Source organism: Neodiprion lecontei, chromosome 7 (assembly GCF_021901455.1).
Source record: "Neodiprion lecontei isolate iyNeoLeco1 chromosome 7, iyNeoLeco1.1, whole genome shotgun sequence".
Taxonomy (NCBI): domain Eukaryota; kingdom Metazoa; phylum Arthropoda; class Insecta; order Hymenoptera; family Diprionidae; genus Neodiprion; species Neodiprion lecontei.
This window is the reverse complement of record NC_060266.1, coordinates 4042815-4059170: the sequence shown is the minus strand read 5'-3', so window position 1 is coordinate 4059170 and position 16356 is coordinate 4042815. Positions and strand designations below refer to the sequence as shown.

Sequence of the window (16356 nt, the reverse complement as noted above, 5' to 3'; positions counted from 1 at the left end):
TAAACGCGTTCGATTGCCGATTGATGTGATTGGAGTAGGTATCAAGTGTACACTACATCCTCGACGATTAATCTTACCGCCTACCGTCGAAACCAAGATTGCGTATATTTCCCCAGCGAGCCAAGGCACCGGTTTCTGTTTTCTTAGCGTTTTTTTTTTTCTTTTTTTTTTTTTATCATCTTCACCTGAATGAGAAACTAAAAATAACGGAAAACAGTCCGAACCCTTGAACCTGCACCCTCGATCAGAACGAATCGTGCACATTTATCTCGGAGAAAAAAAACGGAACCGAAATGATAAACACGAGAAAGGGTGAAAAATGTCGGTACTAATATTCGAAGACATGAACAAATTTTTATACTCTGGGTCGATTTTATTGAACCGCGTGTATCGAGAGGCTCTTTTTCAACAGGGGAAAGTTCCACCGTCAGTTGTCCCAACGGGATAAAAATATCCAACTACCACGTGGCTGCTCGTACTTGAACGTTCTATTTCGGGTTACGGTGACACTTCTACGAAATACCGCTCAACGGGAAATTGAAATCATACTCATGAATGCGATAGCTTCCGCAAAACTCTACGGGATTTTCTGGGCTCTTCAAACTTGAAGATGAACAGTCAATCCCGTCGATTTGAGATACAGAAAAGTTTCTAAAGTTCGATAAGCTTTTTGAAATCAAGTTTGCACTTCGCGAAAGGTTGGGTAAATTCAATTGGCGTATTGCGAAGCGTCGAAAAATTATTTAAAGTCACATGAGGCGTCATAAGAAGATACATAAATACTTGTCAAGTAGAATCAAGTAGCTTGGAGCCATATGAAATTTACATCAAGTACGTAAAGTTGATTAAAATTACTTAAATATATATATATATATTTTTTAATTAAATTCGATTTATCAAAATGTAGGATGTACGATGGAAATTGGCTGAAAGCGTCTCTCTGTTGCTTCTTTCAATCTTTCATCGTAATTACAATTCAGATTTCATTAGCAATGAGATGCTAATACAACATAAGAACAACAAGCCTCTCGAAATCCTTGTAACAGTGATTGTTCGCGGTTCAATGAGTTTACGATTTCATGACCAAAGGAATAAAACTTGGAGTTCTACCTTCAGTGGTAAGAAAATCGAGGGCCAGTGTCAATCAATCATACCTACTGATATTTGTTATGATTAATCGATGAACAAAAACGGCAATTTCCAGTTGGATTCACCAATCCTGTCATCAATGATTGTAACCTTGATTAATAGGACTAGTTTGAATCTGATCGTACGTAACAATTAAGGGTTTTAGCTTACGATAAATATCTAGGGGAACTTCTCGAACGACAGGTTTCCCCAAGGGTCCAGCCTGTGCTCTGCACTCCAATTTTGCTCCCCAAAGTGCCCGGGTAACACTTCCAACGAACAATTGATTGACCGTAAATTTTCCAGAGGCTCCATTGACAATTGGTGAGTCCACAACACCGTCCAATAACTGTCCGTCCCTCCACCAAGTTACCGAAGGCTTTGGTCTACCTGGAATAGAAGATTTTCATAATGATGATGAATTGCTGTGTATAGCTTTATTAGGGTGGTACTCGAAAAATTAATTTTTTAATTTCAACCAGCGCGTCCCCTGAATCGATTCCACGTATTTCAAACCGAATTCCCTTATTTTTTCAGATTTTTATCCCAACTCTAACTCGTGCTTCAAAGAGAGTGGATTTCCCCATTCACTCAGTGACCTCGAAAACCCTAGAGCACCGAGTTTTATCGAAGTCAAATGACTTTTTGGATTTTGCGTATACATATTGGATCCGCTATTTTGACCCTTCTCGGGACCACCTTAAGCTTTATTATATTTCCACGCTTTAACAAAGAGAATGGTGATCGCTAAATCATTGTCTTGAGCATGAGTAGAATCTGGTTGACGTTGGAGATACTGATTTCTATTTATCATTTAAAAACACTATGCTTGCAAGTGTCTGGGTTTTATCAAATAGGAGTATCGGGTTTGAATTCAATCCAGAACCTTGATGATGCCAGTCTTCGAATACCCCAGGAAATGGCTACTATGCTTGTAAGACTTGGTGAAGAATCGCTTTCCACAACCAATATCAGGTTATAGTGAATGCTCGTGTGCTTTGACATTTACGTTGAAATTTCCACAGTGGAAGAAGCGATCACCTTGACATCCCCCGTGGACCCTTTTCCTTTGCTACCCGAGTGAGAGAGCTTCTTGGACCGAAGTAAGAATTCCATTGATAGAGATTCAGTGAAATGAGAATATAGAACTGGAAGTAAAGCGGATAGTTTAAGGAAATGTATCTTTAAGTTCGGCATCGTGATTCGTTCCGTCCAAGATCGCCTAACTGAATTTCCAGAACAGCTAGCCCCGTACGAAATTGACTTTGAACGGGACATCCCGAGGTTCCCACCTGGACTGTCCAGCCGAGGTGTATATAGTCAACTGACGATGGGCGTGAAGGGTGAATACCGCTTTCCCTGCGTGAGGGGAAATCGCCCCGGGACCTTAAACTCCCCAGTATATTTAATTGGAATTACGGTAACAGTTTCTCGTCTTTGCGCTCAAAGCCCCAACGTGAAATTGGGTTTCCGGGTGAGTATTCGCGGACTTCGCGTCCCCACTCTGGTCTCCTCGCAACAACACGTTGGGACGTTCGATTGGCCTCAATGCTGCTCCACGCTCCGCAACCTTTCCTTTGCCAAACGTGTCGCCAAACAGTCCGAACTAATTCCTATGCTAATCACGTCTTTGTTAAACCAGAAACCGTCGTGCCTACAGCATTGGTCTAATCGAGTACTTTTTCCTTCGTGGCTCGTTGCCACTGTGGATTCGAGAAGTTTTTCAGGTCCAGCGGTTCATTCATCACACGGTCTTCATGCTCGACCCCCAACCGCCACTTCGGCGAGTTATGGACCAACCCAAGCAATGATTTAGAGCAACCACCGCATTCCTTCACTCTGATATATAACGAGCAATATACTTACCACCAGCCACTTGACACGAGAGGAACAGATCGTAGCCCTCCAAAAACGGACCTCCGATGCCCGTCACTTCTTTTCCCTGTGCATCGTAGATCACTGGGTTCGTTGGCTGTTCTAGAATAATAGAAAAATTAAACCTTTTTTTTGTTCAACTGTTACAACCTGCTCGTCCACAATGGTTCAAATCACGTTATAGTTGCTTCCAGTCGTGACATCAAGATCCTAATCACGAAGTTCATCATTTTCTCTTAGCTTCTTAAACGGAATTCATCGACTCATGAAACGTACGACTAGAATGTTTTTCAATTAAATTCTACCTGGATGTACCAGAAGTAATTGCAATCATCGTAAGAAAATATGGGGTGCAACTGTACAGAGCCTTAGATAGATTCTCACACATTCAAGGCGTCTACCTCCTACGTTAAAGGAGTGGTAGCAAACTACACTATCGACTTTAAATGTGACAGAATCAATCTTACTGTCTCATACCTTATAAGAATCATTTCCATGGAACATCTTTTCGGACAATACCGACAAATGATGAAATTCGAAGCGTTGATACATTGACTACAAAGTTGTGAACCGGTCGGTAATTGATATTCGAAATCGAATTTCGCGAGTCTTGACCTAACGAAGCAAATTACTCACCAACCAGAGTCAAGTTGACCCTGTAGTTGCGGGTTGGACTGTTGGCGAAGTCGACCCTGCATCTGAAGACACCCTGATCGTTGAACGTGACGTTGGCTATCTTGAGCCTGGCCCTTTGGTGACCATCTCCGACAAGAAAGAAGCTCTTCTTCCCGAGATCGTTGACCAGGGCAGCGTGTACGGAGTTGTTCAGGACTCCACCTCGGGCGTCGAGGCTGCGACAAGAAGCGAGATTGAATGGATGGCTCGAGCTATGGTACACAGGACGACAATCGACGTTGAGCTTTCGTACAGGAGCTTAGGGTCGTTAGATATTCAATAAAGTTTGCCCTTCCAAAACCAGCGGCTGCCCTTGGTAAGAGCTGCAAGAGCTTTCGGGGCGTTAATTGGCATTTAACGATGACGAGGTATGGTCGAAAAGCGATTATCAATGCGCCCAACCCGGTTTTGACAAAGGGGTTAATGCTCGCGGCTTGACTTGAGAGTTTTCGAGTCCTGGTGAACTCGAGGCTGCTGCTGCTTTCGCGTCTCTTCGCCAACGCTTCGCTCGTCTTGCTCGTCCCTTAATTGCTACCAGCCAGCCATCGTACGGCCAGAAATAATTATTTCCTTTTTACTCGCTAACCGAGAGGACTGTCGCCTACTCGGCAGCGGGAATTTGGAAAAGTAATTAAAGCCACCGGGGAACTTATAATACCTACCTACCTATCTACCTACCTACCTACCTACCTGCTGGCGCAGTTCGCCCCGCGGTTTTACCTCGAGTCACAAATTGCGATTGCTGGGAACAAAGATAACAATAATAAGAAGGAGAACAGCGGTGGAAGAGGTTGGTGGGAATTAAGAAAAATAAAAAGAAGAAGAAGAAGGAGAAAAAAAAAGAAATAAATGGAAAACAGACAAAAGAACGGCTTTGGCTTGATTATGAAGAGAATCGATGAACCTTTGGCTTTTTGCCAGTAATTTACGCGGTGTTCAAGCGCTTATTTCAATATCCCAGTCTTTGTATAATCGATCTACCATCGGGGAATAATTATTTTACCATTTAATATCAAACGTCGCGCTGAAGGTCTGCAGTAATTTCTATGTTACAATTTTCATGGTTGTTATAACTTTACGAATAAGGAGAAAGAATTGTCAGAATAGTTATTGACGATTTTTAGGATTAGTAAAATCGAGGCTAAATTAGGAACAAAGGAAATTTGACTAATGGTTTCACCGATCAATGGTGATCAATCACAAATCTTAATCAATCGTCCGTTTCGTCAATAACTGATTAATCAGAAATACCGATAATTAAATAGTTGCCAATGATTTTTGAGATCAGTAAAATTGAAGCTAAGTGATAAAATTCCGAAACTTTTTGTATGGTTTCAAAGAATTCCAACTAATCGTTTCACTGATCAATCGATTGATCATAAATTTCAATCGATCTTCCGTTTCATCCACCGATTAATTGTAAATTTCTAAAAAATCGTTATTCCTTAATGAATCGATCAATCAGCCGTTGTAATTAAGTTTCATTTATTCATCTCGTCGATCAGCCTTTACAGCTACGAACCTTCTTCGATACAACGAATGAAATTTTTTTTTCTCAAAAACATTGCAATGTTCACATTCCGTCAACGAACTGCTTAAATCTGGATAAAGCGAAGCGAGCAGGTATTTCTCTTTTCTTTTCATTCACGTTTTCCGTTTTTTCGTAGAGGTGAATGTTTGTCGTCGACTTCGTTTTTTTTTTGTTTTCTTCTTTTTTATTTTTTGCTTCTCTTTTTCGTCACGTTTTTTTTTTTTTTTTTCTTCGTGCTCCTTCCTCTTTTTATTCGCAAATAGATCGAGTGGGCGGATTACTCAAGTGGCAGCCAACCGGCGTCGGAGGATAATGTTTATGCGAAGAGTGTGCTTGCAGGGGTGCGAGCTGCTCTTCCACGCGGGCTTTCGCTCTCTACCGAGAGTATTTTATACGAGATTCTATAAGCGACGTTTGACTGATTTACAAGATTTCTACCCCTCGCGGTCAGCGGGCAACATCAATTGTTTCACACTCCAGATTACCAGTTATAGCAGCACGTTTTTCGAGGACCCCCATACATATATATTTCACCGCGCCCCACTTGGCTCGATAAAGCGTTTAAACTTTTTACTTTTTTTTCTTTACCGTTTTTTTTTTTTAGCTATACGTATAATTAATTGCACCTCGTTGTTTTTTTTCTCTCTCTCTCTCTCTCTCTCTCTTACGACAAAGGAATTGCCGTTTGAATTGCAAATCGACTGAATAAAACTTGAGTTATTACTTTCACATGCATGATTGAACAATTTATGTCAAGTGATACGGCTTGTAGGTACGATACTTTCGTATTCTACGTTAAAAATAAAAGAAAGAAAAAGAAATAGTCACACGTTTTATCGCTCTCGGATGAATACGACGATAATCACAATTTTGCGTAACGTTATTAATGTACATGTCAGCAGATTTTTTATTTATTTGGAAAGATACGTTGAATGATATTATCGCCAAAATTTGCATAGCGAATGTTCACCAGACGAAATATCTACAATTTACGATAAGATGAAAGAAAAAAAAACACATCCCCGTATCTTGAGATATTTCAATGTAAATCAGTGAAGATCCGGCTAACAATGCAAAACGTATATAATTTCAAAGTTTATCGTTGTCCAGAATTTTCAAAAGCTTCAAAAAATAGAAGTAAAAAAAAAAGAAATTAAATAAAAATATGTGATTTCATCAACGCGAAGTTGTCGAACGAAACAATTAAGAGTGAGAAAAATTATTGTAGGATAAAATAATACCGTGCTGCTGGTTTCGTTTTTGAAAAAAGTGGATTGAGGTGATGATAAAAAAAAAAAAAAAAAAAAGGTAGGGTGATTTCGGGGGTGAACCGCAGACGCGGATCGGTTCCGGGGCGGTGTAATCATTTTTATTGCGTCCTAAAGCAGGGCTGCCAACTCGCTCGACGGGGTATAAATTTAAATTATGCGTCAGGGAGGCTCGGCGGCTGGCTGAAGTGGCGGGACCCGGAAGACGAAGACGAGGATGAGGACGAGGACGAGGGTCGGTTGAAGAACTGCCGCATAAGCATCTAACCCTCGGATCGGGCCGGGTTCGGCCGCTCCCTCGGGAACCGCGTATCTCGGGGTTTCGAAAAACGGACCTCTCGATAACTGATAACCCTCTCGCGCGCGATTCATGTCGCCGTTTTGAGCCTGACACAAGGGCCACATTTGTTTTTTTTTTTGCCTTCGAAAGGTGAAAAAAATTCAGGTTCACAAGGTTAATTTCTTTCCGACATTCGCTGAATTTCGTAAAGAAAACCACCGCGTAATATCATGCAAAGCGGTCTGTTAACCCCAGTCAATTACACTTGACGGAAACTTTCGCGTTACTTACACGGGGTTACTCGAAACCCAAGCAAACTTTGGAACGTTGTTACTTCACGCAACGTTACGTTACGCGCAGTTGCGACTTGAACGAAAATTCTGAGAGAAAATTTAACGATTCAGAAATAGACTCCGATTTTAGTTTTAGCAAAAATACGCAAGGTACATACACGTATGTAAAATTTTTGGAATATCGGAATAACCGTATTTGAATATCGAGTGAATATCTGTTATGTCGGCAGAGCCTCGGGTTACGCAATCGTAGGAAGAGCCGGGAGAAAAAAACAAGACGAGTTAAAAGGACGGAGGTGAAAAAAAAAAGAAAGAAAGAAAGAAAAAACGAAAGGCGGGCAAAAATGAAAGGAAACATCACCTCTCTCTTTGCGAAGGTTATATACTTGAGAGATACCCTCGAAAATTGATACGGAATATCCTCCGGAGCTGGATGGCAGGCTGGCAGGCTAGGTACACACGCTAATTCAATTTCACGATGATATTCGCCCTCGGCTTCGGGTCGGACCCTTCAATTTTCGGCTTTTTGATAACGCTGCTCGATACGGCCTTGTCGTCTTATTTATCCTCAGCTTCCAATTACCGTTCCAACTTTTTAATATACGTTAACCCAGGAAGTGGAACTCCTGCTGGACTCAAGGCTCGTATCTTGCACGATATACTCGAAAAATTATTACGCAATGCACACATCGGACACGGGATACGGGAAAAACTTGCTTCGTGTGGCGTTAACTTTTTCGACCTTTGAGACATAGTCTAGGCAATTATTCTTACATTATTCTTCTTCACTATTTCTGATAGTGTAGTAATAGATGTTCAATACTCGAGAGTAGTTATTACGATATGATATAGATTTTTATTGTTAGTAACAAATTGATTGAAAAGAATCGTGAAAATTTGAGGAATAATTCATTTCCGAAAAAGTTACCCCTCTGACTGATAACTCGTTCATTTTCGGTTCATAAAAAAAAAAAAAAAAAAATCAAATCGAAATCAATGATATTGATGTCATTTTCCGAGAGACTTTCAGATTTTTAGCACCGTTATAAAAAATCCACGATAAACCTTTCGGTATACAGTTTTGAATCCTGAACTTTAATGTCATGTAATAATTATTGTGAAATTCTAACTGTGAAAATCGGGATCTCTCTCTCTCTCTCTCTCTCTCTCTCTCTCTCTCTCTCTCTCTCTCTCTCTCTCTCTCTCTCTCTCTCTGTCCATCTATCTCGCTTATCACTTTTCGTTATTACCCTCGAATTTCATATTTGCTAAAAGCCCCGTCGAAACGAAACGAAAGCTTGCAAAGCTCGAGTAGCTTTTGGCGATTGAAAGAAAAAGAGGGCGGTAGGAAGTGAAGGGAAGGGGCGATACAATCAGAGTTCGGAATTAAGGGAGAGGCAAAAAGAGGCGAGAAGCAAGAATTTCAAGGATCAACTTCTGTCACGACAACTTTGCCGAAAGTTTGCGTGAAACTTTTCTTCCAGCTTGATTATTATTTCAATCATCGGCCACACGCCGGCAGCTCGATCCTTTCCCTTACCTAACTGCGAAGGATTAAGGTCCCGCTTATTTTCACCTCCTCTAAGGACTGTCCCAAGTCAACTGGGACAGGAATGCATTGATAATAAGACAGAGGTGCTTATTAATTTCCTTGCTTTTAAGTTTCGTAATGATAAAGAAACTTGAAGAGAGATCAATGAAGTTTTTCTTTAACGAGGCTAGAACGAAAACAAGAATAAAAATTCCTCAAAACTCTTGGAAATTCACAGGGCGATGGAATAAACAATTGCAAAAATAATTTCACGGAATTTTACCAATCGATGTTTCAAAAATTTCGAAATATAACCGAACGTGTAATTTGCAGTGATAATTAGCAGCCGAGTGATATTGTTAGAATCAACAGACATTGATCAGGATCAGAAAATACATTTTTATGAAAGGAATTATCGCATTATCTAATTCTTCTAAATTCTTACAACTTCAGACTGTTACAATGTGTGACAAAAATATTCTCGAGTGGGATTATGAACTCAAAATCAATTGATTGTGCGAATTTATTACATACCCGTGAATTTTGTCTATTAACGTAATTACGACACAATTTATTTTATAGAGCTGAGCTAACCTCCTTAAGCGGTTACTTTATATCCGTATAAATTACTTACACGTGCCAGAGATTACGTGCCTGCTTTTAACCAGTCCCTGTACGAGGGTCAAAATAATCCTAAAATATGTCGTCAAAAGTATAAGCTCTCCTGCAGCGTTTGTACAATAAACTACTGTATATTAACACGATTGTAATAAATTGTGTAAAATAACGTGATTAATAATTTTCGAAATTTTAAAATTGCACAGCAATGAGAAAATTTTAATAGAGTCAACGATTCATTCCTGAAAAGCATCAAATTTTTCGGATAATGTGTAATTGGTGGAAAAAGGTACCGAGGAAATGTTTAGCAACACTGATAATTCATATAGAATTCGAATAGAATTGATTTTGATGGGATGGTAAAATCGTCGATAACAATTAATTAACTTTACACTGAGGAAAATTTCATTTGTTGCAGTAACTAGAAAAATTGAGTAAAACAGGTATCGTTAAAAAAAACTGTTTGAATATTGTTGGAATTACGAAAAACTAGGTACGCGTAAACATTTTGCGCTATCGTCGATCCTTTTTCGATAATTGCAACGCAAAATCAGCTTCTGAGGTTTACTCTACTTTTTTTAGTTAAACAAGGCTTTAACGTCAATTTATTCTTGCACGAGCGTTAAATTTTCGCCACGGTTGCAAGAAAATCTAGCAACAGTGATCGTAACGAGAAAGAATAGTAACGGATACTAGAGTTTCCGGTAACAGCTATCAAACTAATTTTCATTTTCTACTTAGAACTATATTTTTCGTTTGTGGTAAAAAATGAAGATATCTAACGACCAAGCGGTAACCGGAACTAAAAATTTCTCTCGTTGTAGACGAAAGATGTTTCGTTGCGAGCGAAAGCTTTCGACTGTTAATACAATACGATCAAAACATCGGGAAGATTGTTCAATAATTTCTATCCCCGTCAGAGAACGCCTCTCAAGAAATTTCGCAAAGCATAATAATTACCGCAGACAGCTTATACGGTGCTCTTGCATAGCCCGAGGTAAGCAGGCACGTTGATGTACGAGGTAATTAAATAGCGGTTGAAATATGCGGCTAGATTAGAAATAGCTATAATTTAGCTGATGTACGAGTGTAACGTTGACGGCACACCTACACACACGTATACATACATGCAATATAAAGGGGATGGATGTAGAGCTTACAAGCAGCGATTATACCGCGTAGATCTGAAATTGGATTAGCGACAATTTGCATCCAATTCATTACTTCGTAACCTTCCCTAAATATTCAAGGGACTTTGCCAAAGCACCGGACGCAGTTTCCCGGCATCCGCGAGAGTCGAGAAGCCCGCGAAGCGAAACTGTCGGCCTCGTTGACTAAGCTGATTGCTTTAATGAAGGTCCACTATATCGGAGGATGTGTGGCGGCGAGCCGACGCTGCTTCGATGGGCGAAGGGAGAGTGTCGGATATTCCTGTTCTTCTTCTTCTCCTTCGGGATCGCTCCGAGAGACGGGATACCCTCGATTCGATCAAATCCTCAAACACCCCCGGACTCTGTGCCCTCAGATCTCACGGCAATTCCCGTTCTCTCTCTTTCTCCACGTTCCTGATTACTCTCGACTTTGTACTAATTGCCCCCCCAATTTCATGTCACATTTAACACGTTTCTGTAAAATTATACAGAACGTAACGTGAGAAATTTTTTTTCAAACTCAAGAATATTTTTTATCCACATTGCTGTCATTATTGCAGAATATTACATCCAAGGTGTTAAACACTCAGAAATTATCTATTTGTATTCCTATTATTACTCAGGAGTATTTCGTTTACATTTATACTATTGAAGGATGTTTTATTCTCTTTGCTAATACTCGGGAATATTCCATTCACATGGCTAATACTCAGGAATATTTCATTTACTTTTGTACCATTGAAGATCATCTCATTCCCATTGCTGATACTCAAGAATATTCCGTTCATATTAATACTGTTTAAGAACATTTTATTCAATACTCAGAAATCGTGCATTCATATTGCTATTGATACTCACGAATATTACGTTCGCATTGATGATACTTAAGAATATTTCATCAACGTTACTCATGCTCAAGAATATTTCAATCACATTGTTGATACTCAGTAGCATTCTGTTAGTATTGCTAATACTCAACGATATTCCATCCAAGTTTTGAATAATTAAACATTGCCTGGATTTTCATACATTTTTCAATCCGTTGACATGTTGAAAAAAAAGAAAAAAACGTACACCTGCAAAAATCATCCCTGTTACTCTAAAGTGTTCATTTCGCGTTTGCGATTACTCAGAATTTTGTATCGTACACTGATAAAAAATTTTCGCTACTCAATAGTCTCGAAATTATTGAAACAAGTTTCTCGAGATTGACCAAAAAAAAATTTCAGAGAAATTTCAGTTCACCAAATAATTATGTTCTCACTTTGATTGAATCTAATAATGGTTGATTTTAGAAATCGAATTTCTCATCAATTTCTACCGACGTCATAGATTTTCGAGAATTTTGTCTTGAAATTTTTCACAGTTTTGCTCTTCCCACAATTATTGTTTTTCAATTGACTAAAAAAGAATTGCGAATTATTGTGTTGGGAAATAATCGACACAAAAAACAAAAAAAAAAAATTAGTGCGTTTTTTCAATTTCGTGACTAAATTTTTGTACGATTTTCATCAAATTTTAGCACATAATTTCAATGAAAACCGGTAAATTCGTTCGAAGAAAATTAATACGATAATATGGAAAATGATTTAACAATAATTTAAACAAAATCGTGTCGTGTTGCTGATGAATTTTCACACTCAGAGTTGATTCAACTCGTTATGTGATTGTGAACGTCGTCCGCGTTACTCGCCAACTTGTCAAAGTTGCGCATCGCGCATTGTAAGAGATTGAAACAACGACAGTTCGAGGTCGCGTTTCACGGAATGTTACATATTGGTCCACGCTTATAACGACGCCGATATAATAGGTACCCGGCATGACTGGATCCTTGATTAATCGAGGATCCAAACGGCGAACTTTGCTCGGTAAAACCAACTCGGCAAAGTTGTTCCTCCGCCCAGCCATCGACGCTAGATTTGCATAATTGTTAGTTATTAATTGAAAAGTTGTCGGAAAAGTTATCGTAGGTATTGATCGCCGCCACTCCATAACGATATGACGGTTCAAATGAATGGAATTCAATGAACACATGCACCAAAGTTACGCGGCATGGCAAAGAATGATATTTCGATTTTTATTTCATTTTGAGTCTGGATTCTAGATGTCCAATTTTTATCTCTTCCATGTAACTGATAAATGAAGAATATCACATTACGTCACTAGGGAATAAAGTCGAATTTTATTCCCGAGTTACATACAGGACTTTATTTCCGAGTCAACTCTGACCGCGATATTTATTTGAAAAATGGGATTTTTAAATTAGGCTCATATTTCCAGCTGATTTGGATTTTCGGGAAAAATATGCCACTTTTGTCCCGCTTTTGAGGTCGAAAAAATTAACTTTATGGTTGAGACGGGAATAAATAGTTTTATTGGATCAAGTTTGTTTTCTGTAGAAACCGGAACATTGTTTAGGATTTAGGATACATGTTACAAATAAAAATTTAGCAAACTTCGGTTTTGTTTTAAATTTAAATCACTATTATTCAAAACCAATAATTAATAGTAAACTACAAATGTAAAAGAAGCGATAAACAAAGTTTAAAAATTCATATATTTCGCACTTCTTCTATTTTCTTATAGACTTTTTATCTCTCATCGCGCTCTCATTATACCGACCCTGATAAAGTTGATAACGATAAAGTTCATCACATCTTGGTGAAAAGCTTTTTCCTCTTTCTTTTGAGTAGACACTCATATTAGTTAATATCAACCAAAAACTTCAAGACTTATTTATCAACGTAAAAAAGACAAAAACAAACCTTACAAGTAACAAACAAAGATTTTGGTTATTATTCGATGTGTATAGAATAAAAATTCATTCATGTCAATAGAAACGAAACGGAAATTTTTATTTTTTCGTTACTTTTTGATGTGTGTTATTATTTTAGAGAATGAGTTTTTTTTTCAAAATATTTAAATTTACATGCCGATATATTTCACAGGCGTGGGTTTAAAAAAATAATTATTCAAACCGACAGAGAGGAAGAAAGAAAAGAAACGTGAGGGTGAAAATTTGAAAAGGTGGATTTAATGCTTTGTTTTATTTCCACTTTTATCTTTTTTTTTTAAGCAATTGCCTAACCGATTCCGCTTTTTTCACGTCGTTTTCTTTTACTTTTTTTTTTTTACTCTTTTGCCTCGAGGTAATTTCAGAAATAATCACGCTTTTATGTTTGTTCACTCTCTTGCCCCACCTCCTCCCTCCCACCGGAGAGATAATATCTCTTGGCTACTGCATTGCGGGGGAGAGAGAAAGAGAGAGAGAGAGTAAAAATGTGAAAAATATACCTTCAGCTCTGCAGGTATATACCTAGCTACCTACATACATATATATATATATATATATATACGGATCGTGTATGAATAACGTTGGAGAACCGAGGAAATTCTAACGTTTCCACGACTTAACGAGCTGTTTATTTACATACTTCAGATTCCGCGAGTGAGTGCATGCCATTACCCTCCCCAATCAACTCGACCTGCACCAATTTCAAAGGTCGATGCCTTTTGCTCACCTACGTCATTCGATGCAGTGCGTCAAAATCGTCGGAAGTTTGTTCAGAGGTGTTGTTGTAATACATCTATGCGATTATGTTTTTATTCAATTGGTTTTTAAAGATCGATACCTCTTTCGTCTAACTATCATTAATCATTTGATACGGTTGAAAAATTTATTTTCGCGTTATAACGAATTTTCTTCGATTGTTTAGAAAGTTCTTTTTACACGGAATTCGGAAAATTGAAAAATCCGTTTTCGCTCGGATTGTTAAAGACTGTAAAGGACAACATGTGAAAGCTGTAAATTGCGGATAGAAAATTTTGAAATATCTTTAATAAAATCCTGTTTATACAAAAAAATATAAAAAAAAAACACGAATAATTCTGATTATTAACTATTTGGTACTGTTCACACATTTATTCTTGCGGTATAGCGAAATTTTCTTACAGTTGTTTGCGGAGATTTTTCTAAACGAAATTAGACAATTGAAAAATCCATCTTGCCTCGAATTATCAAAGACTGAAATACAAAACATTCGCAAACGGTAAATTGCGAAGAAAAAATATTTAAATATCCTGGATAAAATTTTGTTCGAATTGGAAAGAAAAAAAAAAAAACAAAAAAACACAACACACGAATATTTCTGAAGAGAATTTTAAGAGCAAAAAAGATTGTTTGATTTTCATTTTCAATTTTAATTGTATTCTCGATATCTACAACAAACCGTTACAAACGCATACAACAACTCGTGATTAGCGACTGCATGCAGCGATGCAAGAAAATGTAGGATATCAGGGTTGAATGAAATATTCCCGCATGCCGCAATAGAAGCTAATACGGAGTCGCATAAACGCGCTTAAGTAACAGACATGGCACGGAATAATTATTGGTTTCACGTAAGCGTAAATATTCGCGTTCCATTTCACGAAATTGAATTATAATATGGATTTGAGTTCTGTATTTTGTGGGTTAATAACTCACCTGCATTAACCCCGAGTGAATATTCAACGTTGCGCGGCAGCTTGCTCGCTTCGTTTCTCTACATATTGTAGGTACATATGTACCTACGTACCACACACGGGTATCATTTACCTCGAATTACATAGAGAGAGAGAGAGAGAGAGAGAGAGAGAGAGAGAGAGAGAGAGAGAGAGAGAGAGAGAGAGAGAGAAATTATTAAAAACTGAAACAAAATCACATAGCACACGGGCTTAAACACATCAAAATTTGCATACGGGAATTTAACAGTCCAATTAGAAGCCCAGGATTTCGAGTTGAAATATTCATCTGGGTATGATATATAATATTTATGGTGGGGGTGAAAGTATAGGAAGATCGAAAAATCGAAGGGCCGCGGTAGAGATTTTTTAAAAAAGGGAACACTTGATTTATCCATAATTTAAAAATCGCGAAATTCGAAGTAAGGAAAAGTGAAAGATTAGAAAGGTCAGAACGTAGAATGCTAGAAACTTTAGAATCTACAGAATTCCTCTCGATTTTGTCGTTCTATTTTTTGACCTTTATATATTTTGTCATTCTGTATTTCGACTATCTCTATTTACAATTTTCTATACTTGGACTTTCCAGATTTTTAAATTCCACGAATAAGATTTTCGCGTCTGTGAAAATTCGATATTCTGAACAGCAATTCTATTTTTTTTTTTTTTTTTCTTTACCCCTACCCATATTTTCAAATCTTTAATGATTATGCATGATATTTTAGAAAAAACATTGTAATTTCTGGATCGAGAAAGTTTTCCACTTTGCAGAATTCGCGTCGTTCGCCATATTGATCCATCTAAATCGCAAGATTTAAAAACTAAAAACAATTCGTCTTAAGCGGTTATTTTCAATATAAAAGCTTTGCTTCGACCTGATCGCAATATTTTGTTTCGACCCTTTTTTTTTGTCTCTTACGATTACGTTCGGAATTTGATTCGACCTGAATATTCGCACTTGTGGAGCAAAGGAAAGTGGAGCAGTGAAATCGGGAATGTCGTAACTTCGTCCTGCACGCGTACAATTTGAGAGAACTTAATCAGGGGCGAGCACCTCAGCTTTAAGATCGTGGATATTTACCTGTACAAAGGAATTCCTGAGTCATCCTTAAACCAAAGGACCATACTGACGGAATCCGTCGGTCTAGGCGGCGTCACGTCACAGGGTAACTCAACGTGGTCACCCTCGACCGCCCAAATCAGCTTCGCCGGCACTGAAAAATTCAGGAGAATATCCATTTCAATTACAGTCATTCGTACGAATCAATTGAATTAATTATAGACGAGACGTGGCGTAGAAAAGCTTCGAAATTTGTCAGAAAATACCGCCAGAGTTTAGAGCGAATATTTTATGCGACTGCTGAAATTAACAGGATGCAAGTCAAATTTCACTACTGAATTTCCATTTGCAGTTAAGGTAGAAATTTTTTCTAACACCAAATTATTTTTTCGGATACTAATTTTGAGTGTCGACAATTTTACTGAAATCCCCTTTCTGAAAAA

At 38.1% G+C, this 16356-nt stretch overlaps 1 protein-coding gene and 1 long non-coding RNA gene across 10 annotated transcripts in view; one reads left to right on the top strand and one right to left on the bottom strand.

The window, feature by feature from the left end:
* The window catches only part of LOC107224685, a 156843-nt gene that overhangs the window by 50561 nt on the left and 89926 nt on the right, over positions 1-16356 (top strand). The gene's annotated exons all lie outside the window — the stretch shown is intronic.
* The window catches only part of LOC107219353 (B-cell receptor CD22), a 115550-nt gene that overhangs the window by 45010 nt on the left and 54184 nt on the right, over positions 1-16356 (bottom strand). Inside the window, exons 2-5 of the mRNA XM_046744895.1 lie at positions 15935-16067; positions 3640-3854; positions 2995-3105; positions 1300-1518 (exon numbers count right to left, since the gene is read on the bottom strand). Of these exons, the coding sequence (XP_046600851.1) occupies positions 1300-1518; positions 2995-3105; positions 3640-3854; positions 15935-16067 (678 nt within the window). The remainder of the gene's footprint in view (positions 1-1299; positions 1519-2994; positions 3106-3639; positions 3855-15934; positions 16068-16356) is intronic.